The sequence below is a fragment of the Oncorhynchus keta genome, chromosome 15 (genome assembly GCF_023373465.1).
Source record: "Oncorhynchus keta strain PuntledgeMale-10-30-2019 chromosome 15, Oket_V2, whole genome shotgun sequence".
NCBI classification, from domain to species: Eukaryota; Metazoa; Chordata; class Actinopteri; order Salmoniformes; family Salmonidae; genus Oncorhynchus; species Oncorhynchus keta.
In genome coordinates, this window is record NC_068435.1 from 21085601 (window position 1) to 21112511 (window position 26911).

The window sequence follows — 26911 nt, forward strand, 5'->3', positions numbered from 1 at the left end:
CTAATGTAGCTGAAGTGACAAAAAGCCCCAAACGGCCCTGTGCAGGACATTATGTGGACCCAGTGTGGGGCATCTTATTATTTAGTTCCAGTGGGGTGGAGTGAGGTGACAGTTTCACGGTGGCATTGCCACCCCCAGAGAAGGGACAAAGCAGCGGTACAGCACCCATGCAGGGCCACATGAACAGGCCAGTCTGCCACACGCTCCCCCCCCAGCACCGACTAACCCCTGCCCAGCCGCCCAAGCCACCCGCTCCCCAGGTGCATAATGACCCTAGTGGGCCTACTCTCACAGTTTCACACCAAGCAATCACCATCATCATTCCAATTCCCTTTAGCATTACACATCCATGCAGGATTTCCATGTAATATAGGATGTCTATGTAATATGTTCTATAGCCCAGAGGAACGGAACGGGAGTCCATTAGCTGTCATGGTGAACTAAACATTATTCTAACCCTCTCTTCCTGAGGAGGAGATAGTTTTAACAGGCAGTGACCCCAAGCCGCCCTCTGACCCTGCCCAAACCACACTGCCATGTACTGCCGGAGATGGGAGGGGGACAGGAGAGGGGCGGATGGGGGCTACCTACCCCTTTACAGCCCAACATCACCTCTCCACAAAAGATCATAGGCAGTGAACGGCCAGAGATCAACCACCATCTCATTCCTCAGTTTCTCTTCTTTTCCATAACAAATGTTCTTGGCTGTGACGTCTGTCTGTCTTTCTGTTTCTCCCTTTACTGGTTAGTCTGTCTGTCCTGGTTTCTTTAGTTTTACATTTTGACATTTGTGGGATTTTTCTCAGCTTCTCTCGCAGAAATGAGAGATTGGTCAAGTCGAAGACAGTTGAGATGTACGAATACGGATGAAAAAACAGCTGCAGATAAAAAGAAATTGTGAGAAGACAGCTAAAAAGAGTCCCTTCTACCGTGTCCCTTCTTCTACGCTGAACTAAACTGCTATTCAACAACAAAAAAGCCTGGCTAAACAAAGTTAAGTGATTGACAACGCTGTCTGGCTTTACTCAATTAACTATCTCATTGTGTCCGAACCTTTTTTGCCTGGAGTCCCTTTGCCCTCGGCCCCCCGACTCCATTCTCTTCCAACTCCTTTATCCTCAACCATCACAGAGATTTGCTTGGCTAATATTTCCAAGGAAATAGAGAGCTCTTTTTATACAGGGACTCCTCTCCTTAACCTTCTATTGGTCGCTCGTCTCTTCTCTCTTCTTCTCTCTTTCTCTTTCAGCCACTTCAAACTGTCTCTCAGGGCAGTGGGGAGAATGTGATGGAGTCTATCAGCAACGAGGGGCAGGTCCAGGGCAGGACCCCACTCCCTCACTTCAAAGTTGCCCTGCATTCATTAATTGTCCTTTGAATGATATCATGCCGATCACAATGAGGGTGCCAGTGGAGAAAGAAGCATTAATGAAGCATAGATCCATTCACTTGCAGATAAGCCCGTCTTGAAAGTGATGATGTGACGTAGGCTAAAGTGAATGTGGTGTGTATAGCTAGGGTGAGAGGAGTAAATCTGGAAGTGAATAGGAGGGGGGATGCTTTTGAATGCAACACTAACTGATGCAATCTGTTGCCACTAGCATAGCTACATTCTCTAAAAATGCTGGCCAGCAGAATCTGGACCTCGCTAACTAACCAGCTGACAATATTTTAAATTGTTTGCAGGAAACACACTGCAGAAGTAAAAAATAAACTACAACTTTTGTTTTTTAAACGATCACTAACTTTATCTTTATCACTTTATCCAAGAAAACAAGGAAATTCATGCAAGGGGGAAAAGTTGCCATGAAACAGATAAATATGGGACTATCAAGCTGTTTCTCTGTTTGACTTGTGGTGACATTCAGGCATGTCGCCCGTGATTCAAGTCAGTATTCCACGTCCATTCATGTCTGAGGAGGTTGGGAGATGTGGTGGAAACTGGCAGTAAGCACTGTTACCTTGAAGTAGGTTTGGGTTTTGCTAGACCATTGTGGACAGGGATGGTAGAGGGGAATGAGCATAAGAGATTAGGTGGAAACTGGCAGTAAGCACTGTTACCTTCAAGTAGGTTTGGGTTTTGCTAGACCATTGTGGACAGGGATGGTAGAGGGGAATGAGCATAAGAGATTAGGTGGAAACTGGCAGTAAGCACTGTTACCTTCAAGTAGGTTTGGGTTTTGCTAGACCATTGTGGACAGGGATGGTAGAGGGGAATGAGCATAAGAGATTAGGTGGAAACTGGCAGTAAGCACTGTTACCTTCAAGTAGGTTTGGGTTTTGCTAGACCATTGTGGACAGGGATGGTAGAGAGGAATAAGCATAAGCGTCTTCCTCTGACTCCAAAAGTGGCATGTTCAAATCCAGCAATAGAAAGTTGTTTTTTATATTTTTGTTTTAAGCCTATCCCAAACCTTAATCATTCAAAGTTAATGCCTAACCTTAACCATTCAGAGTTAATGCCTAACTTTAAGAATGTGAGTTCATGCCTAAACTTAACCTTAAACACTTCAAAATTGGACAAATTTGAAATTTGAGAAACATGGATGATGGACTAATCCTGACGTGAGACTGTGAGAGCTTGTAGGACACCTAACACCAAATTCCCTAGGATACATCCACTATTAATCTATCACTGAGGTTAAAAACTCTTAACCCTGGAATGAATTCTGATCCCTCCATCAATCTCCTAGAAACAGTTGCTATATTCCAGGTATTGTGGCTTTGGATTTCTGGTTTGGCATATTGTTACAGTACAGTTCCACTGGCCAAGTTCAGTTGGGTTTACATAAGTAGTTATAACCCAGGCAGGGAGACAGCCATGGATCACACACAGAGTCAAAACCCAGCTTTTCTCGACTCTAGGATTTCTCTGTTGCTCTGCCTGGAGGCAGAGATGGAAAGTAGCCTGTAGAAAACATTCCATTGGTTGCAATGAGGCTTTTGTTTGTTGTGACTGGAGACTCCCATCTCTCTCCATCTCTCTCAATCCCCCTGCTTAATTCACTAAAACAGCTTAAAAACGCATGGACCGTTGACAAATGCACAACATTAAAGGAATACAGAAAATCAATGTCTATCTTCCCTGATGGTTTTCCCTGTTCATCTTCCCTGATGGTTTTCCCTGTTCATCTTCCCTGATGGTTTTCCCTGTTCATCTTCCCTGATGGTTTTCCCTGTTCATCTTCCCTGATGGTTTTCCCTGTTCATCTCCCCTGATGGTTTTCCCTGTTCATCTTCCCTGATGGTTTTCCCTGTTCATCTTCCCTGATGGTTTTCCCTGTTCATCTTCCCTGATGGTTTTCCCTGTTCATCTTCCCTGATGGTTTTCCCTGATGGTTTTCCCTGTTCATCTTCCCTGATGGTTTTCCCTGTTCATCTTCCCTGATGGTTTTCCCTGTTCATCTTCCCTGATGGTTTTCCCTGTTCATCTTCCCTGATGGTTTTCCCTGTTCATCTTCCCTGATGGTTTTCCCTGTCTTCCCTGATGGTTTTCCCTGTTCATCTCCCCTGATGGTTTTCCCTTTCATCTCCCTGATGGTTTTCCCTGTTCATCTTCCCTGATGGTTTTCCCTGTTCATCTTCCCTGATGGTTTTCCCTGTTCATCTTCCCTGATGGTTTTCCCTGTTCATCTTCCCTGATGGTTTTCCCTGTTCATCTTCCCTGATGGTTTTCCCTGTTCATCTTCCCTGATGGTTTTCCCTGTTCATCTTCCCTGATGGTTTTCCCTGTTCATCTTCCCTGATGGTTTTCCCTGTTCATCTTCCCTGATGGTTTTCCCTGTTCATCTTCCCTGATGGTTTTCCCTGTTCATCTTCCCTGATGGTTTTCCCTGATGGTTTTCCCTGTTCATCTTCCCTGATGGTTTTCCTGTTCATCTTCCCTGATGGTTTCCTGTTCATCTTCCCTGATGGTTTTCCTGTTCATCTTCCCTGATGGTTTTCCTGTTCATCTTCCCTGATGGTTTTCCCTGTTCATCTTCCCTGATGGTTTTCCCTGTTCATCTTCCCTGATGGTTTTCCCTGTTCATCTTCCCTGATGGTTTTCCCTGTTCATCTCCCCTGATGGTTTTCCCTGTTCATCTTCCCTAATGGTTTTCCCTGTTCATCTTCCCTGATGGTTTTCCCTGTTCATCTTCCCTGATGGTTTTCCCTGTTCTATCTGAGGGGGTATCGGTGTATTCCTGACCTGAGCTTGTACTAGGCTATTATTGACTGACTGTGTGATATACATGGGTCTATTGACATTTCTAAATGCCCTGGGAGAATAGTCATTATGGAACGTTCTAATTGGTTTATATGGTTTGTGTATATACATTCAGACAAATCATATCAGTCAATGATATGATTAAACATCAAACACATTTTTGCAAAGTATGCACATTACAGTGTATTCATGCCACGTTGAAAAATGTCTCACTTTCTCCGTAATCGATATCTTTCTCTCTCTCCCTGTATCCATCTCTCTCTGCTCTCTTGTCTCTTTTTCTCAACCTCTACTCTCTCTCAGTCCATGCCAAAGTAGTGGGGAGCCATTTTCCCCACTTTATTTACACAAACAAAGTCCTACTCAGTTTCTTTGACAAAAGCAGCTAAATCTTTCATGTTTTGTCAGCACTTGATTCCTCCTGTCCCCTGGCTATTTGCCTGCCCCAAGACAATGGAGCCAGGAGAATGGGAGCAGATTGTTGGAATGTGCCTCAATGAAACCAATTATTACATGTTGACTGCGTTCACCATGGCAGATTTGAAAGAACTGGGCTTATTCAATTTGGCACCGCAGGACTCCATTTTAAGAGAAGTTATCCCTTTGACTGTTTGTATTTTATTTTTTCTCCCTTCCCTCCTCTCTTCTCTCTCCCCCATCGTTTTAAATGGAATCTGTAAAAGAAGGCCACTCCTCTATCATGAAATTGGTTACTTTTACTTAGCTAAATGAGGCTAAAGGAGTGTCATTGGTGATATAGTCATACAGACTATACAGAGGAACGGTGTCATTAATTAGGGGCCACTTACTACGATAGTATTTATTGATTAATAAATGTAACCATCTATTCCGTTCTGGAGGCACTTTACATGCCAGTATCCTTTATGGAACTTGCTAATGCAATATTTGGGTGGATATGTTTCTAGATATTTTTTTCAGCAATATTCATTTGTTGTTAAAGATACTATGTATTTACTATTTCCTGTACTAATGCCTCTCACTGCTACTTCTAGTACAAGGTACAACCGTTTGTATAATGATAACACAACCATTTTAATTAAGGACACGCAGTAAATCAATTGTATATAGTTATATTTTATTTCCGCTAAACTTCATTATTACAGTTAAACAGGAAGTGGAATCATTCAACATCAGATTCATTTCCTGATTAAAAGCGCAACATTTCCAATTTGCTTGGGGGCATCCTTTTCCCAGAATGCTCTAGGTTCCCTGTAATACCATGCAGATATAGTAGCTACCCAGTCCCAGTATAGATACTTTTATCCCGGCCACAGAACTCTGCAGTGGCCTTTTACCAGACAAATAAATCTAAACAGAGCAGCTTTGATCTCGGCACTTAAGGGAAGCCAACAATGGAGGCCGAAGAGAAAGGGGCAGAGAGCAACAGTCCTCTCTCTCCCACAACTATCGCCTCTACAAACACCTACTTAATCAATATTTGGCCAGAAGACACAGTCCTCATACCCAAAACAGCCTTTTCATATTCTAATGAAGAGCTTTAAAGGACAAAGAAAACAACAAGACCAACTACTTCCACAGACACACAGAAGACGGGAAAAGGAAAGTCAGATTTTGAGAAAAAAACGTTTCAGATATGCCATTATCAACAGTTGAGTTTGCACTGAGTTTATAAGTTGATGTAGTCATTATGGATAAGATAATGTTGCTAATGCGGATGATAATGTAACATGAGGTCCAGGTACTGAAAGCAAAATACCTAGAATAATCCTTCCATAACACTAAACTATTTCTGTTGAAATAGATAACACATCAGAACAATTACTTTTAGTTCATTCAGATGTTTGGCATATTTGAAAATAAATAGGCTGTAAATCATACTGTGCCCATAATATCCAATTTAACATGACTTGTTGCAACGTTTTATTATGCCTTGCTGGTCCTGACTTGTTACAATGTCTTCATCCGGTTCATAGGTCTATCTCAGAATATCTGCGAGGCTGTCTAATCTATCTAAACAAGGCATCGACACGAATAGATTACACAGAAAATTGGGGAGAATAATATCAGATATCGAAACACAATCATAAAGGAGCACCATAAATGCAACAAAATACAAGCCTACAAATTCGTTCCAACCCTACAGGAAAGACCTTAACCAAACTGGCAGAGTCACTTTTAAAGGTTAATAAAGTCAATTGACTATCCTGATCTGTATTCGCGATGCCTCGCCTGGAAAGAGGGAGGAAAGCGGTTATATTGCATGAATGCGCGCGCCCCGGGCGAAGAGGAAGGGGGCGGGCTTTGTCCGGAGATGAAAGTGGGGAAAAATAAAAGGTTTGAGTTTAATCTACTAGAAAAGGTTTTCACTGCGATGACTGATGCAGTACGGACTAGTAAAACCATGCGTAAAAGAGCGATGTGGGCACAATCATTTGAGGATGCTTGGAGGGGAAGTACATTTTTTTTTAAATATATATATATGTTTGATAGTTATTTATCTAATGTGGCCTAGAAGTATTTGCTATAAGTGGAACGAAATAGATATATTTAATATATATATATACATATATTTATATATAAACAAAGCAGGCAATGGGCACTGGGCACTTCAGACATATTTTATGAACTACTACATTACCAACAATATTATGCTCACATTTCTAGAATTGTATAACTATGTAAAAAATGTAAATAAGCATGTCAAGTCCATTTAGCCTACTATAAGCACAATGAGAAAGGACTATGATATCATAGAGCCTACATTCCATAAAACCCAACAGGTCACCAATCAACAGGTGTTCGGGGAAAATCCAGGTCACAGGGAGAAAGTAGATGCTGTCTCTTTATCTCGGACTCGGAATGGTAAACCCCATCTCCTGACGCTGAGAAGCACTCCAAAGTAACATTTTGTAGGTGAAAACTGCATTTTTTTTTCTCTGGGCGCGCAGTCTATAAAACAGGCCGGATTTGCTATCGGTGTTATCTGAATTATTCATCGCTTATTGCGGGTCCATAATGTCTTCTCCCAGCCCTTTGTCAGCGCATTTTTTCACCCTTTCTCTCCACATTTTGAAAAGCTTTGGCGTCTTTTTGTACACCACTGAGCCGCTTGCTATAGCAGACCTTTGTGCGCGAGATGCCGAAGTGTGAGTCTCAATGGACTCTCGCGCCTTTGTCTCCCAAGTTCATCCTCAAGTGCCGGATTGTGTGCAGAGGAACCGTCTCTTTTTATGGGGGACGGAACAGTTGGGCAAATGTTTGATCAACTTCATATGGAAACGTTTGGCTTTTGTAAAAGTTTCGTTTGGAAATAATAGCCTACAGGCATACAATTCAGAACTCCAAATTCATAAACAATAGACTATGTTGCAAAAATGTACATAATAGTTCTCTGTCAAGTGCCATTGGTTTTTGAATGTATTTTTTTTATGTTCAAGTAAAAAAATATAATATGCACAGGACTCATTTCGCTTTATAAGCCAACCGTAGCCTAAGAAAACACATTTAAAAAACAATTTTGGTCAACAGATTTACTAAACAATTTCTGGACGTATATCATTTATTCCAACTTTATTCAATGCATGATTGGGAAATTGCGTAATGAAATGGAATAACTGAAAATGAAAGATAATTCCTATTTCCACAAATCAAATTGTAGGACTATTCCAATTCATGATTATACTTTATTTAGGCTACACCAACTGAGTCTTGTCTATCCTCTGAATTTAAATGGTACAGATATCTTCTAATTCAGTATCGTTAAGAGACAAATACTAATTTTCCCCATTCTCAATTTTCCTAAATGTTCCACCAACAGACTCAAGAGGCCAACAAATAAACAAACCTTTACGAAACTTCTAAATAATAACTCTACACATTTTATCACAACCAAATATAGAAAACTGAGAGGAAAACAAAGTATACGATGGTACTAATTCTGAAATAAAAAATAAGTAGGCCTCTCTGTATCATAATTGCACACTTGTCCAATAGAACTCAACATCGTCGCCTAGGCCACATCAACATCGCCAGTGCTCTGCACTGCTTTAAATTAAAACCATTACTTACATCTATCCCCGAGGATGCCGTCGATGCTGTGTTTCGCCCTTCTTTCGTTCTCTTCCAATTCCCTCTTCTCGACTTCATCATCATCCTCCTCGTCTTCTCCTGCACCTCCCCCGAATTTACAACGCATGGTGCGGCTGATTGAACTCACTTTCGAAACAAAATGTAAAATGATAGGCCTACGTTATTTTTTAAATGCCTGCAGGAATACGGGATAATGAGCAAACTTATGTCCAAACAGGTATTAGACATACTAACATGTCATTCATATTGCCATTATAGCACCGGTTGATTTGTTCACACATGGTATTCATATGTTGTTTTTTTAGGCAATGCATGGCATACTTTTCAACTTTCAGATAAGTTTACATGTACATTCAAATACTGTTTTCGTTATTTAGCCAACTGCGGTTATGATTTCTTAGGCCTGGGCTGGTATATCCTCTCTTGCCGAAATATTTGAGGCATTGCCTTTTTTTACTACGCAAAAGTTTAGACGATTTCAGTCAAGTAGGCCTATATCCTACCGTCCATGTTTGTTTATTATGAATGACATTATTTGAAAAGTGTAGATATATTGTAAAATATGCATTTTAGTAATGTTGTACGTATTGCAAATTGGTCAAGAAAATCAAATAAAATGTAACTACCTGAGGGGACGTTGTTTCTGTCGCAGATGCCGTCTTTGAGTAATGTATCCCTGATTTCCCAGCTGAACATTCCCGGGTTGTCTCTCCTGTATTCCTCGATCTTCTTATCCACGTCTGGGGTGGATGTCTGCTTCATGCCAAGAATGCATACACATTTCTTTCAATATATTGTTGTTGCAAAATACGGTTTCCTTTCTGAATAAATTAGACATTGCACAATAGAAAATAAGTACCCTAAGGGGTGAGTCTATGCTTGCTTCTGTTGAGTTTGATTGTTTACTTAGTTTATAAAACCTACGTTTTGACTCTACATCCACTTGCTGGGTTAATAGAGTGTGTAAAAGTGCGCGTAAAACACCCCTCAAATGTCCTTATCGATTAAAAAAGTAGGCTATTTCAAATTGGGAATTCATTAATAGCGTATGACAATTCTATAAATTATACCAACTGTAGGCCTACATTATTACGTGTCTTTTTAGATAGCACGTTACTTTTATGGCCTGTCATCTCCCATTAACTCTCTCGTGTCGTTAGTGATGATAACAGTGTTAGAGCATATGGGCTTGGTTTAAAGTTGAAACAATACAAATAAAATATTATGCTATTAATTATCGTTGACTATTTCAGGCAGGTCTTGCAATCCGGTTCTAGGGCCCTCACCTTCGGTTTGCTGCCTCCGATGGCCCCGGGCCTGATGGAGCCGGTCTCCTGATACCGGCAAAGGATTTTGGACACGCAGCCGTGGGAGACTCGGAGCTGGCGGGAGATGACACAGGGTCGAATGCCGTGGTGGGCCATCTCCACGATCTTGTGGCGAATGTGGTTGGGCAAGGGTCTGCCGTTAATAAACACTCCACCGAGTTGATTCACCCGGCCCTGGCCTAACGGGGTAGAGACTGGAAGGAGGGAACGCATATCATTCAATAACAACAATTACTTCAAAAAAAAGAACAACAACAGTAAAAAAAATGCCAAACAATCAGGCCTGTATTTATTCATTCAACCTTTATTTATCCTCATTAAAACGAGACTGTTTTTCAAGAGAGACCTGTTGCAAGAACATTTGTTGATATCTAAAATAGCATTTAATCTCGCTAGATATAGGCAAAGGGTTGATTGGTATTGTTTTTACACTAGACCTAATTAATAGTGCACAGTGTAGCTAAATCGATAAATATCAAAATCACAACATGAGCATTGTCGTTGTTTTGATAACAGCTGCTATGTCAATTCAACGGAATCATGGGTTGCTACATGGCCTAGTAGTGTAGCCTAAAATGTTTGTCACTGTCAAAATGCTAGTTCGTATGTAGCCTAATTGTCTGTTGAAAGGCAAACAAAATGATTTATAGACGAACAACAATTTTGCATCTGTTCGAAGTTGACAAAATATCAACACTTGCTACCTGATTGAATCAATTACAAACAAAACAAATCTTCCAACACGCAAGAAACATGCACTTGGTTCCATTTGGACCCATATTTATTTGCAACTGCCTACCTTCCAGAGAGTAGCCTCCCCGCGGGTAGTTCTGGTGGTGTGTCGGGCGCATCATTCTCGGTATGCCCCCGGCTAGAGCTGTCATGTCTCCTAAACCTCCGCAAACAAAGCTTTGCGCTGGACCAAAATCAACACCAAAACGGGAACTTCAGAACAATTCTGGGATCCCCAAAAAAGTTACAGACTACACTTTGGCTTTGATGGAGCAACAGGACAGCCTCCACCTCCTGGGGAATAGCAAGTTGCTTCGTCAAAATAACAACAACATGCAAATAAAAACACAAGATAAATCCTTTGAGAATGGTGCCGTTGTCGATATCCAATATGGAGAGTGAAAATAGTGAACGTTTCACAAAGCGATGTTTGCCTCTGTTGAAATTGGAAGACGCTTAGATGGAGTTCTTGTTAACACTTGATGTGAATTGAAAAGATGCGTGGAAGTGAAACATTTTAGAAGATGTTTCTCTCCTTTCTACCCCAGTCTTTCCAGGCCTCTGATTGGCGTAGAGAGGCGAAAGTCCTGAGGGCCGAGGGGACTTTTTGATTGGCCGACAGAGGAAAATGTATCACGTCGTGGCCTCACTGGTTCAAGGCGATGTGTTTTGAGTCTTGCGGTGCCCTCGAGCTTTTTGTTTCACAGGATCTGATCCAGGATCAGCCCTCCATCCAATATGTGGATGGATGAAGATGCGTCTTTCACTGAAGGCTACGCTACCCCCTGAGTCTGTAAGTAAACAGTCACTCATCTATCCATTTATTATGATGTGACTAAAATCACATACACAAACACAGTTTGTTAATGCTATGCACAGTGATGCTACAAACACAGGAATGTATTGTACTATTTAGACAGTATTGCACTAATTAGAATAAAAGGAGCACCGCTCGGTCGACCCAGCAGGATATGACGCCGGGAGTGCAGTAAAAGTTGTCTGTAGCGAAATAAGTACAATTGTGTGAAGACATTATTTATAACTTCATGAGTGTCAACTGCCCCCCCTCTTCCTCTCTCTCTCTCACAATTAAATTCAAATGTTTTTTCTGGTATGCATGGAAACATGTTTACATTGCCAAAGTAAGTGAAATAGATAACAAACAAAAGTTAAATAAACTATCAGAAATTAACAGTAAACATGACTAATAAATAAACATAAATATCGTGTTTGTTCACTGGTTGCCCTGTCCTTATCTCTCGCTCTCGCGCGCGCTCTGCCTCTCTCTCGTCACACATACGCGCGCGCATACGCACAAGCACGCACACAATTGTTCCCAGTTCAGAAGCGCAGTCTTTGTGGAGGCTAACTGAATACGTCCGGTCAGTCAAAAAGCTTCTTCCATTCACCACTCCAATCAATCAAAAGTATCGAGATCATTCCAAAATATGCCTTTGAGTTAGTTCTATGCAAACAACGGGTTATTTGTCTCAAAATTCCACATAGCCTAATATTACCCACCGATTGTTTGGTCACATTTCCAATCAGTAAACTGAACGAAAATACAGTTTTGTATGAGGATATGTATATGAGAGATGTAGGGTGGCTCGGGGTTAAACGTCCCCCTCCTGTAATTCTCACAGAAACCACTTTACCTGGATGCCACTAGTCTTGCTCAACTTAATTAACATTTCATCTGTCTCAGCTCAACTTTTTAAATCACTCCAAAAAAACTATTTTGAGGTTCATTTATCTGTTTTTTTGTCATTTAGAAAATATATGACATGTCCAAAGTGTGTGGACATCCCTTAAAATTAGTGGATTCCTCTATTTCAGCCACACCGGTTGCTGACAAGTGCATAAAATTGAGCACACAGACAAGCAATCCCCATAGACAAACATTGGGAGTAGAATGGCCTTACTGAAGAGCTCAGTGACTTTCAACGTGGCACCGTCATAGGATGCCACCAACAAGTCAGTTTGTCAAGTTTCTGCCCTGCTAGAGCTGCCCTGGTCAACTGTAAGTGCTGTTATTGGGAAGTGGAAACGTCTAGGAGTAAGAATGGCTCAGTCGCGTCTGTCCTCTGTTGCAGCACTCATTACCGAGTTCAAAACCGCCTCTGGAAGCAACGTCAGCACAATAACTGTTTGTCGGGAGCTTCATGAAATAGGTTTCCATGGCAGAGCAGCCACATTTAAGCCTAAAATCACCATGTGCAATGCCAAGCATCAGCTGGAGTGGTGTAAAGCTTGCCGCCATTGAACTCTGGAGCAGTTCTCTCGAATCACACTTCACCATGTGGCAGTCCTACGGACAAATCTGAGTTTGGCGGATGCCAGGAGAACCCTACCTGCCCGAATGCATAGCACTGACTGTAGAGTTTGGTGGATGAGGAATAATGTAAGGGGGCTGTTTTTCATGATTCGGGCTAGGCCCCTTGGTTCCAATGAAGGGAAATCTTAACGCTACAGCATACAATGACATTCTAGACAATTCTGTGCTTACAACTTTATGACAACAGTTTGGGGTAGGCCCTTTCCTATTTCAGCATGACAATGCCTCCGTGTCCAAAGCGAGGTCCATACAGAAATGGTTTGTCGAAATCGAGACCCTCGGTAGGCCAGTTGTGCACAAGTTCTCATTTACAACTGCGACCTGGCCAAGACAAAGCAAAGTGACAAAAACAATGACACAGAGTTACACATAAACAAACATACAGCCAATGACACAGAGTTACACATAAACAAACGTACAGCCAATGACACAGAGTTACACATAAACAAACGTACAGCCAATGACACAGAGTTACACATAAACAAACATACAGCCAATGACACAGAGTTACACATAAACAAACATACAGCCAATGACACAGAGTTACACATAAACAAACGTACAGCCAATGACACAGAGTTACACATAAACAAACGTACAGCCAATGACACAAAAGAAAAGAAAAATGGAAAAATCTATGTACAGGCAATCAATGTAAATCAATGATACCTAATATTAGCATTTTCCAAATCATTGTCCAAATAGTAAGTAACTTCTTTGAGTTAAACAATCCATTTAGAGAAACTTCAGGATGATTTGGACAGGAAGGGCGAATATAAAAAGAGGGACAGTGGATCAAAACCTCATCATAGCGGGTATATAAATAGTGAGATAGTACAGTGCCAGTTTGTTCGGATATTTGATTTATCTATTTAAAATAGGATATCTTAGCTTTTAAGAGTAAATTATTTAAAAATATGTTTGCCCATAGAGGGGGGCGTTTTGACCTGATAGTGGGGCAAAACGCCCCCTTTCTAAAGATTCTACTTTTATTGAATAACAACAACAACAACAAACATTTTTGCTCACTTATTTCCGTTCAAAATGTGTTTGCCTAAAGATAGCCAGTATGCACATATCTAAATATTTTTCTGTCAGAAATTTGACATTTCTTAAGGGGGCATTTTCCCCTACAGGCTACTTGTGGCAGTCGTGGCTGTTTGGGGCCTGGAATATAGTCAACTTGATCAACAATTCATAACCCCACATGAACATTTTTGTCATGTTTTATGTTGTTGCATTAAAGGGATTTAGGCATATCAGCAGCTATTACACTATTGTGCTCTATAAAAGGCCAATAACAACGTGGTCAACTCCAACAGATTGAGCCCTACAACATTACTGTGGTTGATATTCACCACAGATGAATTTTGTTGACAAAAATACTTCTGTGTATAAACAGAAAAGTCTATTCGAGAGTGGTTTTCCTTCGGAATATTGGATGGCATAATTGCCCTCTCCGTATCTCTGAGTGCGCGCCCGGGTGCACCGCGGACCTTAATAAGAGGTGATTATGGAGCGTCGCGGTCCCAGGTGCACCCTAACCGGATTAAGGCCGTCACTGTGGAGCAAGGAGCCTCCATACCAAGCTGGAATCTCCACAAGGGAGAGCGTCATTGGATTTGATTTTAATTGATTTTGCTGGGATAGCTGAACACTAATAAATGCTTCTGATGAGTAGGCCCTATGCCTAAAGCCAATCATAGCCTAGTATTTGCATAATGGTGTCACTTATTTATCAATGGGAATAGCTTCGTTATATGTCGTTTTTAGCGATGTCCCTGAGGTGTTAAAAAAGAGCAACAGATTATTAGTATGTCTTATTCATATATCTACATATAAAAAAATACATGGAATATTAAGCATATTATTATTACTATTATAATTGGGGCTCGTATTATTTCTGATAAATATCCATTAATAATAAAACATTGTATGATTTTAAAAAATCTCACACAATGTTAACTATGGAGATAAACAGGCATAATAATAATAATAATAATAATAATCGTTAACATTCTTATTGAATATCCATTACTAGTATAGGCTACGGCATTAAAAATCATTAGGAAAGTGGCTGTTTGCGGCTTTTCTTCTAACCCTGTTCCATGACCATTGCTGTCGTTTTTGTCACCTGAGATCTATAAAACCTAACAGAAGAAGAATGACTGTTAGCCAAAAGACATCTTAGAGATGGAAATGGGTTATCCCATAGTTTTATGAAGGCCTGCTTTTACGTTAAACTTTTGGGGAACTGAAAAGTCTGTTCCAAATGTTGTCTTTCTACAGGAATGCACGGGCAATTGAACGCACGAGGGGAATATGGTATGGACACGGGAGTTATTTCACGTGCAAATGGAGAAATTGCTCTCTTTCTCAGAGTTTCAGCACAAAAGTCTACATGTGGAACTTCTTCGCCTAATGGTCGACTAATTCAACATTAGGACCATGCATGACCTATGGTTCAACCACACGTTGGTGTAACTAACACATCCTTGCAAATGTTCGATTATTGACACAGAGACATGAGAGATCATTTGACTGTTTTGTGGTCTTGTTGAACTGTGACAATTAGCCATGTTTAATGGTCGGATGCGTATGCGTTATTTGTGATAATCTAATGTACTAATATGGTAAATATATCTGATAACACGATTATTATTCATTTTACGGGCATGGGACTTAATCTTCCAATCGTGCATTAACATGTTGGCTTGTTAATAACGTAGTAATAATGATAATAATAATGACCAATTATAATACAAATAATAATATATCAGAATAATATATTGTGACATTTGAAACATGCACTACAGTGAGATCACTAAAAAGTGTATTTCTTTGCAGTTTTCTAAAGAAATGGCGTGGCTACTTCTTACAGCAACAACCCCAGCATGTAGCCTGATAATGTTTTTGTTCACAGGGTTCGAGGTGAGATACATTCCCCTTTCCTCCTACACAAATACATCCACGGAACATGAAGGACTTACTGAAACTCTATATCGCCATAAAAGATGGAATGGTGCAAAAACAAAGTTATGATACGAAGTTTGATTATCATGAAAGGGATACTGGATATCCGTGTCAAATCAATTAGTGAAGGGGAAAATCTATGTCAGAAATTTCCTCGATCAGTCAGAAATTTCCTCAACAAAATGCATCGAAAAATAAAGACCAAAATGCCTCAGTGTAGAAAATAAAACTCGTAGTATTCAGTGCAGGCTCAGAACCAACATAACCTTGTGATGTATCAGAGAGCAAAATGCCTCAGTGTAGAAAATAAAACTCGTAGTATTCAGTGCAGGCTCAGAACCAACATAACCTTGTGATGTATCAGAGAGCAAAATGCCTCAGTGTAGAAAATAAAACTCGTAGTATTCAGTGCAGGCTCAGAACCAACATAACCTTGTGATGTATCAGAGAGCAAAATTAATTTTAAAAAAGAATAACAACAAATCTGTCACGTATAGGCCGGGAGGAAACAAGAAAGTACCGTCAGGAATTTGGTCTGGTTCTGATCTCAGAATTATGTCATTTTCGATATAATAAACCCACATCTCATGGTATTTCATTTATTTATTGACAAGTTCTTTCAATTATGAAAGATGACTTATGTTTTTGGGAAATTGTAGCCTAATATAAATATATTGTTCAAAAGTATAACAGTAAATCAGAAAAACGTCAATTTTGGAGGTTTGGAGATTTTCCTTTCAATGATCCCTTTTAAAGTCAGTGGTGCATAATGTGGGAACCGTATCATTCTCCCATTATGATGACAGAATACCGTTTACAGTCGGAACTGGTTGCTGTGATGACTTCACACACTGTTTTCAGGTCATTCAAATACATGAGGAATGGTTGATAGCCATTTCCCATTTACTTTGAGTGTAAACAACGATGTATTAAGTCCACAGATAAATGTTTGCCACTGTGACAGAGGCAGTAATTCTCTCATGAAAGTAACATGATTTTATATAAACCAAGTATTGTCATAGCCAATTTTTGTGTAGGCTATACTGTCCCCAGATATGATATGTGTTAAAACAATAGCCTATCAGCATAGCCCAGTCAGAACTTTAGCTCTCAATGCAGTCATATATGGATATTTTCAAAAAGGTTGCAAACAAAGAATAGCTTCTCAGGGGCAAAATATTCTTATGGCTATTGGTCGATTGGTTGCCCATATAGCCTACAGGTAAGGTAGGACTTGTGGGCCTAAGCTCATTCAACAATGGATATGTTACGTCTAATGTGTTTGATGTTATCAATTACATGCAATCTGAGGCCCGTCACCCAGAGCTCAAACTGGGGGCATTTTGCATGACAGTGAGCCTATAAAGTGGACTTGGTGAGCAGAAGAAAGAGAAGAAGAGAGAAAGATGAGTAGAGGGGCATGGGAGCCCCCAGGCCATGCAGCAGTCTACTTTAATACTATTAATGACCATAGATGATGACTGGAGACAATGGTGAGTTTATAGTTTATTATCCCTATGGTGAACTCATATACCTACAACCCCATGCATAGCTTTCCATCCATACCCCCAGGCTACTGTGTGAGCACCGTGGCCCTCCTCCTGTATACCCTAAACTAAACCATAAGCTCTCAATTGACCTTTCACCCTGCAGCAGCATGGGTCATCCTCGCTCTGATGTTGGCATCTTGATGTCAAATACCACCGTAAGCTGGTTCATTTTAAAATAATTACACGACTGTAAAACTGAATCACATGTTATCATGATCCAAACACACCAACACAGTCATGAACATTGCACGACAAAGCATCTTTCTCCTCAGGAGACTGAAAAGATTTGACATGGGCTCTCAGATCCTCAAAATGTTTTACAGCTGCACCACCGAGAGCATCGTGACTGGCTGCGTCACCGCTTGGTATGACAACTACTTGACATCCAACTGCAAGACGCTACAGAGAGTAGTGCGTCTTGGATATAGGTCTTTAATAGGTCTTTAACAGTTTGGATCTAGAGTGTCTCCCCTCTTCAAGGGGGGAGACACTCTAGACCCAATCTGTTAACCTGCCCTGCCTTTCTAAAATCTTTGAAAGCCAAGTTAACAAACTGATCACCGTACCTTCCCACGTACCTTCTCCACTATGCAATCTGGTTTCCGAACTGGTCATGGGTGCACCTCAGCCAAGCTCAAGTTCCTGAACAATATCATAACCACCATCGATAAAAGACAGTACTGTGCAGCCCTCTTCATCGACCTGGCCAAGGCTTTCGACTCTGTCAATCACCGTATTCTTATCGGCAGACTCAACAGCCTTGGCTTCTCAAATGACTGCCCCGTCTGGTTCACCAACTACTTCCCAGACAGAGTTCAGTGTGTCAAATCGGAGGGCATGTTGTCCGGACCTCTGGCAGTTTCTATGGGGGTGCCACAGGGTTCAATTCTCGGGCCGACTCTTTTCTCTGTATATATCAATGATTTCGCTCTTGCTGCTGGTGATTCTCTGATCCACCTCTACACAGACAACACCATTCTGTATACATCTGGCCCTTCTTTGGACACTGTGCTAACAAACCTCCATACGAGCTTCAACGCCATACAACACTCCTTCCGTGGCCTTCAACTGCTTTTAAATGCTATTAAAACTAAGTGCATGCTCTTCAACCGATTGCTGCCCGCACACCTCCCGCCCGACTAGCATCACTAGTCTGGACGGTTCTGAGCTAGAATATGTGGACAACTACAAATACCTAGGTGTCTGGTTAGACTGTAAACCCTCCTTCCAGACTCACATCAAGCATCTCCAATCCAAAATTAAATCTAGAATCGGCTTCCTGTTTCGCAACAAAGCCTCCTTTACTCATGCTGCCAAACATACCCTCGTAAAACTGACTATCCTACCAATCCTTGACTTCGGCGATGTCATTTACAAAATAGCCCCCAACACTCTACCCACCACTGCAACCTGTATGCTCTCGATGGCTGGCCCTCACTACATATTTGTCACCAAACCCACTGGCTCCAGGTCATCTATAAGTCTTTGCTAGGTAAAGCCCCGCATTACCTCAGCTCACTGGTCACCATAGCAACACCCAGCATGCGCTCCAGCAGATATATTTCACTGGTCATCCCCAAAGCCAACACTTCCTTTTGGCAGCCTTTCCTTCCAGTGCTCTGCTGCCAATGACTGGAATGAATTGCAAAAATCACCAAATCTGGAGTCTTATATCTCCCTCACAAACTTTAAGCATCAGCTGTCAGCGCAGCTTACCGATCACTGTACCTGTACACAGCCAATCTGTAAATAGCACACCCAACTACCTCATCCTAATATTATTACTGACCCTCTTGCTCTTTGGCACCCCAGTATCTCTACTTGCACATCATTATCTGCACATCTATCACTCCAGTGTTAATGCTAAATTGTAATTATTTCACCTCTATGGCCTATTTATTGCCTACCTCCCTACTCTTCTATATTTGCACACACTGTACATAGATCTTTCTATTTTTTTCTATTGTGTTATTGATTGTACATTTGTTTATGTGTAACTCCACAGAGTTGTGTTGTTTTTGTCGCACTGTTTGCTTTATCTACGACAGGTCGCAGTTGTAAATGAGAACTTGTTCTCAACTGACCTACCTGGTTAAGTAAAGGTTAAATAAAAAATTGAACTGTTATGCTTATTGTGATATAGTTTGATATACGCAGAATTCAATATAATTCCCAATGCAAAAACCAAATGATGCCCCTGGTGCATTTGGAAAGTATTCAGATCCCTTGACTTTTCCACATTTTGTTCCATTAAAGCCTTATTCTAAAATGGATTAAATTAAATTAAAATCATCAATCTACACAATACCCCATAATGACAAAGCAAAAAATAGATATACTTATTATTGCACATTCCACCACTGATGTTTCTACAACTTGATTGGAGTCCACCTGTGGTAAGTTCAATTGATGGGACATGATTTGGAAAGGCTCACACCTGTCTATACAAAGGTCCCACAGTTGACAGTGCATGACAGAGCAAAAACCAAGCCATGAGGTCGAAGGAATTGTCCGTAGAGCTCCGAAACAGGATTGTGTCAAGGCACAGATCTGGGGAAGGGTACCAAAACATTTCTGCAGCATTGAAGGTCCCCAAGAACACAGTGGCCTCCATCATTCTTAAATTCAAGAAGTTTGGAACCACCAAGGCTCTTCCTAGAGCTGGCCGCCCGGCCAAACTGAGCAATTGTCAGGGAGGTGAACAAGAACCTGATGGTAACTCTGACAGAGCTCTAGAGTTCCTCTGTGGAGATGGGAGAACCTTCCAGAATGACAACCATCTCTGCAGCATTCCACCAATCAAGCCGTTATGGTAGAGTGGCCAGACGGAAGCCACTCCTCAGTAAAAGGCACATGACAGCCTGCTTAGAGTTTGCTAAAAGGCACCTAAAGGACTCTGAGATCATGAGAAACAAGATTCTCTGGTCTGATGAAACCAAGAATTAAGTTTTTGGCCTGAATTCCAAGCTTCACGTCTATAGGAAACCTGGCACCAGACCACTGCTCCTGAGTGGCGCAGCGGTCTAAGGCACTGCATCTCAGTAAAAGAGGCATCACTACAGTCCCTGGTTCGTATCCAGGCTGTATCACATCTGGCCGTGATTGGGAGTCCCATAGGGCGGCGCACAATTGGCCCAGCGACGTCTGGGTTTGGCTGGGGTAGGCCGTCACTGTAAATAAGAATTTATTCTTAACTGACTTTCCTAGTTAAATAAAGGTTAAATAAATAAAATAAAATATAAATGCTGTGGGGATGTTTTTCAGTGGCAGGGACTGGGAGACTAGTCAGTATCGAGGGAAAGTTGAATGTACAGAGAGATCCTTGATGAAAACCTTTTCCAGAGCACTCAGGACCTTCGACAACGACCCTAAGCACACAGCCAAGACAACACATTGAGTGGCCCACCCAGAGCCCGAACCTGAACCTGATCGAACATCGCTAGAGAGACAGAGACCTGAAAATAGCTGTGAAATTATGCTCTCCATCCAACCTGACAGAGCTTGAGAGGATCTGTCTAGAAGAATGGGAGAAACTCCCCAAATAGAGATGTGCCAAGCTTGTAGCGTCATACACAGGAAGACTCAAGGCTGTAATCACTGCCAAAGGTGCTTCGACAAGGTACTGAGCAAAGAGTCTGAATACTTATAGTACCAATCAAAAGTTGGGACACACCTACTCATTACAGGGTTTTTCTTTATTTTTACTATTTTCTATATTGTAGAATAATAGTGAATACATCAAAACTATGAAACAACACATAGGGAATCATGTAGTAACCAAAAAAGTGTTAAACAAATCTAAATATATTTTCTATTTGAGATTCTTCAAAGTATGAATGAGTAGTTGTGTCCAAACCTTTGACTGGTACTGTATGTAAATGTTATATTTCAGTTTCTTATTTGAATACATTTGCAAAAATGTCTAAAAACCTGTTTTGGCTTCATGGGGTATTGTGTGTAGATTGATGAAGGGAAAAAACAATTTAATATTTTTTTTAAATAATGCTGTTATGTAACAAAATGTGAAAAAGTTAAGAGGTCTGACTACTTTCCGAATGCGCTGTAGCTACATATCCGTACGATTCCTCATAGAAATAGATACATTGTATTATGGTTTTCTTGGCAGTCTACTAATTTTCATGGTTGTAAATAGAACTATACGTATTGGAAACGTGTTTATTGAAGTCTGGTATTGCTTCCTTGATTACATGGGTCGAATTTGATCCACAGAAGTGTATTGTGCATATCACAACGAGTTGCTGTACTTATGAGCGGTTTTCTATGTTTGAAGAGGGCCTATAGGCGTATTTATTTGGCAAGACAGCTGTGCATGGCTGCATCTCACTGTGGCAGGCTGTATGTTTTGGTTCTTTAGATCTCCAGTCGCCTTTTGTTTACTGCGTTTGTTTACTGTTAATGTGACAAGCCTAAATATAGCTCGTGTCATGCCTTTATGGATCAAATGTTGTTTACTGTTAATGTGACAAGCCTAAATATAGCTCGTGTCATGCCTTTATGGATCAAATGTTTTGTTTACTGTTAATGTGACAAGCCTAAATATAGCTCGTGTCATGCCTTTATGGATCAAATGTTTTGTTTACTGTTAATGTGACAAGCCTAAATATAGCTCGTGTCATGCCTTTATGGATCAAATGTTTTGTTTACTGTTAATGTGACAAGCCTAAATATAGCTCGTGTCTTTATGGATCTTTATGGATCAAATGTTTTGTTTACTGTTAATGTGACAAGCCTAAATATAGCTTGTGTCATGCCTTTATGAATCAAATGTTTTGTTTACTGTTAATGTGACAAGCCTAAATATAGCTCGTGTCATGCCTTTATGGATCAAATGTTTTGTTTACTGTTAATGTGACAAGCCTAAATATAGCTCGTGTCATGCCTTTATGAATCAAATGTTTTGTTTACTGTTAATGTGACAAGCCTAAATATAGCTCGTGTCATGCCTTTATGGATCAAATGTTTTGTTTACTGTTAATGTGACAAGCCTAAATATAGCTCGTGTCATGCCTTTATGAATCAAATGTTTTGTTTACTGTTAATGTGACAAGCCTAAATATAGCTCGTGTCATGCCTTTATGAATCAAATGTTTTGTTTACTGTTAATGTGACAAGCCTAAATATAGCTCGTGTCATGCCTTTATGAATCAAATGTTTTGTTTACTGTTAATGTGACAAGCCTAAATATAGCTTGTGTCATGCCTTTATGAATCAAATGTTTTGTTTACTGTTAATGTGACAAGCCTAAATATAGCTCGTGTCATGCCTTTATGAATCAAATGTTTTGTTTACTGTTAATGTGACAAGCCTAAATATAGCTCGTGTCATGCCTTTATGGATCAAATGTTGTTTACTGGGCTTATTTGGTACTGCTGTTTTGTTCTGTTCGCATTAATTCGTTCTCATTCACAAACTGCTATTCACTATGTTTGTTTGCATGCATGAATAACAAGGCTACTACTTTCAGGATTTAGTTTGCATTATTTTAGTAAGACAGCTGTGTGTGCGGCTGCATTCACATAAGATGTTTGCAATAGGTGAACTACCCTATCTATCTTGTAGCTTATATTCATTACCAAAATGGCCTTGCTTTAGTGTGTAGGGCGCTGTCCATTGTGCTGATACAGTACAGCGGAGATTGACGCAAAATATGTAGCCTATCTGTCACTTCAAAAACCCTCAATGATTTTGGAGTCTCAGCATTTGTTTATTGTTGTATAGCCCGATATAAGCAGAATTCAATATAATTCCAAAATGTTACCCCCTCACCGATTTCAACTGCCCTCTTAGTCACTTTATTCTGACGCTCAGTCTGGTGTGTTAATTTGTTTGAGTGTGTGTGTGTGTGTGTGTGTGTGTGTGTGTGTCTCTCTCTGTGTGTGTGTGTGTGTGTGTGTGTGTGTGTGTGTGTGTGTGTGTGTGTGTGTGTGTGTGTGTGTGTGTGTGTGTGTGTGTGTGTGTGTGTGTGTGTGTGTGTGTGTGTGTGTGTGTGTGTGTGTGTGTATGCAGGGGCGGACTTGGACGAAAGAAATCGGAACTGGCATTTCAAATACACTGGTCAATTTTTCCCTCGAGGCCCCCATAACGGCCATTCTTTTTATCTCACGGCCCTCCGGCCCATTTTTTCCCATGAGCCCCACTGTTAGCCAGATAATGATCATTTTGTGCAAAAAAAACATATCTTAGACAGGCACACTAAGCTAAAGATGGACCAGCCCATCTGGCATTTGCCAGAAATGCGTGTATGTGTTTGTTCTTCTTTTGTGCGTGCACATGTGTGTACAAAAAGTACTTATCACGTCGTAGTGCTATAAGAAATGTCCCACCATGGTGCCTCATCAACCTGTAACCTAATACCTTCACTATTGTGGGAGTAGATTCCCCCCATCAACATTGGAACCCCATATCTCTCCCTGATCTAATTGTGAATAATGTCATTATTTCATCTCTCCATCTAGGGAACTCGGTGGAAAATGTTTTAGTGTGAACAATATTCACTTTGACAGGGAGTGTATTTCCCACCATGAGAATAAGAAAAAGGGATACCAAGTAGAGGATGTGGGTAGCCTACCATCTCTGCTTGATGATGTGGAAAACCTTGCATTGTTCTCTTTATAAGACCAGAACCTAAAACAGAACATTCTGTCATTGTAAAGGCTTCCAATGATAGGCTTTTATAGTAGCTTAGTGTATCACAGATTGTGACAAGTACATTGAGATTCATGCAGCATCAGTGAGCTGCACAGAATTCAGTCGTTTCATTGTATGAAACATTGTACAGTATTAACTGTATGATCCACAGGAGGGCGCCAGTGGTAATCCTTATTCTGATTTGAGGCTGAGATTCGCACCCTCTGGGCCCAGTTTTTCAAAGGTTATCTATGCGGAATTCGGCTATCGGATAGGATTAAATGCATAGAAATGGAATAAATAGAACGGCAGTCCCCATTCATGTCAATGATTTGTGAGTTCTGTTCATTCTATTTCTATGTATTTAATCCTATCCGATAAGCGAAATCCAGATAGATAACTTTGAAAAAACTGGGACCAGGTGAGGCAATGTAGTCATAACAATCAATATGAACTACAAATACATGTACACTTATCCAGTAATGCCAGATCAGAAAGGAAGGAAAGGGCTGGCAGATCAAGACTCAAGGATCAATTCTATTACAAATATAAGACCTGAGCACTGCCTGAATCAATGTCATATAAAAACATCTGAAGGGCTAGATTCCAGGGTCCGGCTAACTAAGAAACTGCTCTAAATCCTTTCTGCCATCAAATAGTACTAACCTATACCTAACAGCCAGGACAGCAAGGGCAGATGACAATTGTTCATTAGCTTTATTCTTTGGTTAATGTGAATATGGGTGACACATTTGACACAGAAGAACACACAATCTGACTATGAGTCATGACCTAGCCTACATTCAGGGTGACATGACAGGCCCACCAGAGGCAGACGTGGAACACAATGTGATGCAACACTAAATTGGGCAGACATTTTACACAATTAAATTGGTCCAATAATATGTGATCACTAGCATGTGATACACCCCCTTCTATGTCAACCAGGCTACCGAAAGGAGTGTATCATGGCTTACTTATTGTGTATAACAAACTTGAGTATATATAGTATACCCTACACTTAATAACTGACACGTCAATAAATTAATACAACGAAGTGAACACATTTTAAATGTAATCTCATAAAACATTTACATGTCTCCTGCTGGCATTGGAGGAAGCAGCACGCCCGGGTTCCGGGTCAGGCCTGTATCTCAACCAGCACACCAACCACGTCATAACAACAGAGAACATGGCCATGATGCTGGCTACAGACAAACAGATAGGGCCGACTGGAGACGGAGGGTTGTTGAAGTTATGCACGAATATCAGTCCCAAAAACAGCAACACAAGCATGGAGACGAAGCCGAAAATGGCGCACACACAGCCTATGGTTAACACGATGCGCCTACAGTTCTGACAGCTCTCGTATCCAGCACTGTCGTAAGAGTTCGCAGCGGCATTACCTCCGACCACAGCTACAGACGGGATAGCCTGGTCCTGCGCAGCTACGGCTGCCTCGTTCGCCACCTCGCGGCGGTACGCGGCAGTGAGCGCTGGGTGCAAAGGAGGAGGATACGGTGGCAGGATGTCCTGCGGAAGACTGTCATCCTGGATGTAGAATGGATAAGCATCGGTGACTTTGGTGTTGTTGGGGAGGTTGTGTATCCTGTACTCAGGCACCGGGGTCCGGTGGCGACAGAGAGGGCAGCCGATGCGCCATCCTCGGTCCTCACGAAGGTGGAGAGTATTCAGACACTCCTCACAGAAAGTGTGCAAACATTCCAGAATTTTGGGCGTGCGACGGTCCAGGTCGAAGTAGTTATAGCATATTTTACACTCGTATTCCTCATAGAGGGAAACATCTTCATTCACCTGCGCCCCGATTCCTTTAGTTCCTGCTACATTCGGCGCCTCTGCCATGTCATCCTCGAATGTTTACATGCTCAAAATAACTTCTGATGTGATGTAATCAAATGATTTCCACTGCCTCTCATCCGGGCTCACACAGACGCAGTGAGTTCCATCGCCGCCATTCTGTGTGGTTTTGTTATCATCAAATCCCGGAATAGAGATATAATACCGTAATACGACGCAATGGGAATTTGATGAGGTAATGCTGGGGTTTCCTAGCTGAGTCGGTGAAGAGGCGGCAGCCGTTTTAGCCCTCTCTCTCACAGAGGACAGGACAGAGCAGCATTCACGGTTCCCTTCCCCCGCTGCTGAAGCTCGGCATGAACCAGAATCTTGATTAGAGTCGTTCCCCCTGTAGAGCTGTTTGGTTCACAAATCTGGGGCGCAACTGGGGTACTGGCACAACCCAGAACAGTGCCAGATTAGGCTACATGATCAGATTATTCAGGTTTAAACCCGTTTAGGTCTAAACCTGTTACATACTTAAAGGAATTAACCCTTACTGCAAAACACCTAATCTATCCTCCTGCCAAGTACCTATTTGCGTAGCCTACAGCCTATCTGAACAAACAAAAATAATAGGCCTATTCGTCGTTTTAGAGATAGGCCTACATCTTGTCGTTTGAGTGAAATAGTTAACAATATCTTTATTGTGATCAATCCGCGCACTGCTGTTTTAGACATTTCAGCACCACACTTGGTGGACAGCGCCAGTGATTCTAATCAGCACCATGCGACGACACCTCCCGCCTGCTAAATCAAATCCTATTTTATTTTATTTGTCACATTCACATGGTTAGCAGATGTTAATGCGAGTGTAGCGAAATGTTTGTGCTTCTAGTTTCCCGACAATGCAGTAATAACCAAGGAGTAATCTAACCTAACAATTCCACAACTACTACCTTATACACACAAGTGTAAAGGGATAAAGAATGTGTACATAAAGATATATGAATGAGTGATGGTACAGAACGGCATAGGCAAGATACAGTAGATGGTATCGAGTACAGTATATACATATGAGTAATGTAGGGTATGTTAACATAAAAGTGGCATAGCTTAAAGTGGCTAGTGATACATGTATTACATAAAGATAATATAATAATAATAATAATAATAATAATAATAATAATAATAATAATAATAAAGATGGCAAGATGATGTAGATGGTATAGAGTACAGTATATACATATGAGATGAGTAAACATTATAT

The 26911-nt window shown here is 41.0% G+C and overlaps 2 protein-coding genes across 3 annotated transcripts in view; both read right to left on the reverse strand.

Annotated features, from left to right (window-relative positions):
- Positions 1-10860, reverse strand: part of LOC118370786 (paired box protein Pax-3-like) — a 54437-nt gene extending 43577 nt beyond the window's left edge. Inside the window, exons 1-4 of one of the 2 annotated variants that reach the window (XM_052463662.1) lie at positions 10406-10860; positions 9565-9800; positions 8905-9031; positions 8258-8404 (exon numbers count right to left, since the gene is read on the reverse strand). In XM_052463662.1, the coding sequence (XP_052319622.1) occupies positions 8258-8404; positions 8905-9031; positions 9565-9800; positions 10406-10490 (595 nt within the window). In that variant the 5' untranslated portion in view covers positions 10491-10860. Of the gene's footprint in view, positions 1-8257; positions 8405-8904; positions 9035-9564; positions 9801-10405 lie in introns of both variants that reach the window. The other variant, XM_052463661.1, reaches the window with a different exon arrangement.
- Positions 10861-24306: 13446 nt separating this feature from the next.
- Positions 24307-26012, reverse strand: LOC127907708 (uncharacterized). The gene has a single exon (XM_052464286.1). The coding sequence runs from the start codon at positions 25705-25707 to the stop codon at positions 24925-24927; it is 783 nt and encodes a 260-aa protein (XP_052320246.1). The 5' UTR covers positions 25708-26012; the 3' UTR covers positions 24307-24924.
- Between the last annotated feature and the right edge of the window lie 899 nt (positions 26013-26911).